Below are 4,232 nucleotides of genomic sequence, written 5' to 3' on the forward strand. Positions count from 1 at the left end.
AATTCATTGCCCTTGCATGAGATCTCTCTGCAGCCATGGCCATTGAGAGTCAAGGTGGTGGAAATGTGTTAAGAGGCCGCCGTGGTGACTCACTCAGCATCCCAATGCCTAGCCACCAGCCTCCAGGGGCTTTAGGGGCAGGGGTGGCAGCAGGTGGGATTGCAGCTATGGTAGCATGTCATTGATCTCCCCAGTCCCTTGGAGACCCCCTGACTTCTATCCCTTCTAGCCTTCCAGTGCTCTTTTTTTTTCTTTTATAGTAATTAATTCCCTGTATTAAATCTCCTTCTGCTTGACACATAGAGTGACTTCAGTTTCCTGCACTGAACTCTGACACACCCCTCTGTGTTAGCACAAATCACACTTATGGGAGGTAATAATCTTTCTCCCATGGATCCTGATCTTATGTTTCCTATGTCCTATAGAATATAGCTCCATTCAGGTCATCCTAGAATCTTAAGCTCAAGAAATACAAAACCAACCTCATTACTTTCTCTCCCAAACTTACTCTTCCTATAGACTTCCTTTTGTCCGTTCTCGTTCCTACTTCCTCCCTAAAACTTGGGTTTGGAGGTAGCTTTGTCTTTCCTTTTCCTGCTGTCGTGTACTTGTCAAATCTTATTGATTCTATTTTCTTTATTAGTTGGGACTGTTGGCTTTAAGTTATCCAATTATATTGGATTAATGAACAGAGAGAATGTAATAACCTGAATAACTGTTTTTTTTTTGACAATTTTTTAAACAGCTTTATTAAGATACAATTCACATAACATACAATTTCCCCATTTTAAGTGTACAGATGAACATATCTACAAAATGGACTCAGATATAGAGAACAGAGAGAGGTGTGGTTGCCAGAGGGGAGGGGGTCTGGGGGAGGGACGGATTGGGAGTTTGGGGTTAGCAGATGTAAGCTATTATGTATAGAATGGATAAACAACAAGGTCCTACTGTATAGCATGGGGAACTATATTCCATATCCTATGATAAACCATAATGGAAAAGAATATAAAAAGAATATATATATGTGTAACTGAGGCACTTTGCTGTACAGCAGAAATTAACACAACATTGTAAATCAACTATACCTCAATAAAATAAGAAAAAATAAAAATAAAGTGTACAGAGTCTCAGTGAGATCTCTGTAGTCAAATTGGTCTCTTGGTTCTCCCCAAACATATATGGTCTTCTATCATTCCATTTCCTTAACCATTCATTAAAAAATCATAATTGAGCACTTAACTCTATGCCAAGCATTCCTACCTGGAATGATGTTTCTTTTTCACTTCTACAGACTTAACCCCTACTTCAGTTAAGTCTAATAACTAATAACTTCTTACACCAATTTGTACCAGAAGTTCCTTGATTGTGACTTACGCCAAGTAATTATGAAGATTTTTTTTTTTCTTCTGAGTATTGCATGAAGGCTACCAAGTTGGAACAGGCAAGTACTGGATGTGAAAGCTTTCATTTATCTACCTCATTCATGTGTTATTTTTGTAGCTATAGCCTCTATTTTCTAATTTGAAGACCGCTGAAGTGTTCCTAGACCCAGTTGTAAACCTGAGTTGATGTATTGATGGGAGCAGCTGGAAGTTCAAGATGTTGTTGTGATTCTTTTTTTCTTAATCCCTCTTTTGTATATGTGATATTAAGCAGACGATGAAGCGTTACTTTTGAGGATTTAACAAGGAAGGAGAAAGAAAGACCCACATTTCTGGGTGAAGTCTTTGCCCTTCTATGTGGAAAAGTGGATTGCGACTGTTCTCAGGTCTGTCTCTCGGTAATTGCACCTGACTTTAGGATCCAAAAAAATTTGTTTTGCCAAGTTGTGCCTTTCCTTCTGGAATTGTAAGTGAACACAATAATAGTACCTGTTTACACTGTGAAGTAGATATTATTACAGAAAATACACGAGAGGCTTTCTCACTTGTTAAGGTAATAATGCCTTGTGAATGTATGATCTACAGAGAAACCGCTGTAGTTTTTACCTGCTGATGCTGTCTGTTGGAGAATAAATTTTGGATGGTTCTTTTTTTCACCAAAAAAAAAAATTTTTTTTTTAGTTTTTTGAATTACAAAGCTACTTTTAATACTTTGGGGTGAGCCCCACAGGAATAAAAAACACTGGGAAGGGGTAACCCCCTCACCCCCAGGAGTGGCCCAGGGGGAGAGAGGCTACCTGAGAGGAAGGAAGCACAAAAGGGACTTGCTGCAGACTCAGGGCAAAGGGAATGCCATCGGTGCTGGGACCTGTGAGACTACAGGAGAAAATGCGAGCGTGGTGGGACTGGCTCCAGGCACACAGGCGAAGGGCGAGAGGGTTGGACACGAAGCCACAAAGCTACTTGGCTTGCTCCTTCTTCTCATTTGCCTTTTTCTGTTTCTGCTGCGTGATCTCCGAGTCCCTCTGCTTGCGGGCGGCAGCAGAAAGCCCCTCATCTCGGCGCTTTCCCTTAACCGAGTCGCTCTGCTTTTTCATATTCTTCTGGCAGGTGAGCTCGTGCTGGTTACCACGGGTCATGGCGATGGCAGCAGCTCCGGCCTGCTCCGTTCTTTTTTTTTTTCTGTTGAGGAAAACCAGCATCAGGCGTGGGTGGATCCAGGGGCTCAGAGAAAGCCATCAGGACTTGTTCTATCTCTCCCTCTTCAGGCTCTGCTTTCTGCCAGTCTCTTTCCAGTGGTGGGCTGGTGGGGCCCTGACCACTCTGTGTTAACATAATCTTTACATCAAGCCTTGTGGGGTTTATTTTTTTTAATTAAAAAAAATTATTTTTGGCTGCATTGAGTCTTCGTTGCTGCATGTGGGCTTTCTCTAGTTGCAGTGAGCGGGGGCTACTCTTCGTTGTGGTGCGTGGGCTTCTCACTGCGGTGGCTTCTCTTGTTGTGGAGCACGGGCTCTAGGCGTGTGGCCTTCAGTAGTTGTGGCACATGGGCTCAGTAGTTGTGGCTCACGGGCTCTAGAGCACAGGGTCAGTAGTTGTGGCACATGGGCTTAGTTGCTCCGCGGCATGTGGGATCTTCCCGGACCAGGGATCGAACCCTTGTCCCCTGCATTGGCAGGCAGATTCTCAACCACTGTGCCATCAGGGAAGCCCCAAGCCTTGTGGGGTTTATCTTTTCCATTAATTCCAGAAAAAGTTTTAGAAAGAGTCTTTTTGAGTAAGATTGAACCAGCCAATTGTTATGGGTTGAATTGTATCTCCCCCCTCCCCCCCAAAGATACGCTGAAGTCCTGACCTCCAGAATGTGATGTTATTTGGAAATAGCTTTGTTGTAGATATAATTAGTTAAATTATAATGAGGTTATACGGGAACAGAGTGGGCTAGTAATCCAGTGTGACTGATGTCCTTATAAGAAGAGAGAGAGACACAAATTAAGTAGCTTAAACACAGGAATTAATTTTCTCACAGTTCTGGAGGCTAAAAGTCCAAGATCAAGGTGTAGGCAGGTTTGGTTTCTCCTGAGGCCTCTCTCCTTAGCTTCCCTGGTGTCTCTTCCTTTTCTTATAAGGACAGTAGTCCTATTGGATTAGAGCTCTACCCTAATGGCCTCATTTTTTTTTTTTTCACATCTTTATTGGAGTATAAATGCTTTACAATATTGTGTTAGTTTCTGCTGTACAACAAAGTGAATCAGCTATATGTATATATATATCCCCATATCCCCTCCCTCTTGAGCTTGCCTCGCACCCTTCCTATCCCACCCCTCTAGATCGTCACAAAGCACTGAGCTGATCTCCCTGTGCTATGCAGCAGCTTCCCACTAGCTATCTGTTTTACATTTGGTAGTGTATATATGTCAGTGCTACTCTCTCACTTCATCCCAGCTTCCCCTCACCTCCCTTGCCCTCAAGTCTGTTCTCTTCTACGTCTGCGTCTTTATTCCTGCCCTGCCACTAGGTTCATCAGTACCGCTTTTTAAAATCCCATATATATGCGTTAGCATATGGTATTTGTTTTTCTCTTTCTGACTTACTTCACTCTGTATGACAGACTCTAGGTCCATCCACCTCACTACAAATAACTCAATTTCATTTCTTTTTATGGCTGAGTAATATTCCATTGTATATATGTGAAATGACCTCATTTTAACTTAATCATTCTTTGAAGCCCATCTTCAGATATGGTTATGTGGTTTAGGGGCCACCCGTATGACCTTGTTGAACCTTTACCTCTTTAAAATGCCCTATCTCCAAGTAAGGTTACATTCTGAGGTGCTGGGGGTTCAG

The 4,232-nt window shown here is 42.5% G+C and overlaps 1 protein-coding gene across 1 annotated transcript; it reads right to left on the reverse strand.

Annotated features, from left to right (window-relative positions):
* Positions 1 to 2,200: 2,200 nt before the first annotated feature.
* Positions 2,201 to 2,543, reverse strand: LOC103007193 (small EDRK-rich factor 2-like). Its single transcript, XM_057538352.1, has one exon. The coding sequence runs from the start codon at positions 2,522 to 2,524 to the stop codon at positions 2,345 to 2,347; it is 180 nt and encodes a 59-aa protein (XP_057394335.1). The 5' UTR covers positions 2,525 to 2,543; the 3' UTR covers positions 2,201 to 2,344.
* Between the last annotated feature and the right edge of the window lie 1,689 nt (positions 2,544 to 4,232).

The sequence above is a fragment of the Balaenoptera acutorostrata genome, chromosome 2, assembly GCF_949987535.1.
Source record: "Balaenoptera acutorostrata chromosome 2, mBalAcu1.1, whole genome shotgun sequence".
Lineage (NCBI taxonomy): Eukaryota > Metazoa > Chordata > Mammalia > Artiodactyla > Balaenopteridae > Balaenoptera > Balaenoptera acutorostrata.

What these genes read in the sequence shown, in the direction of transcription:
- LOC103007193 (XM_057538352.1), bottom strand. Translation starts at nt 2,524, where the DNA reads ATGACCCGTGGTAACCAGCACGAGCTCACCTGCCAGAAGAATATGAAA.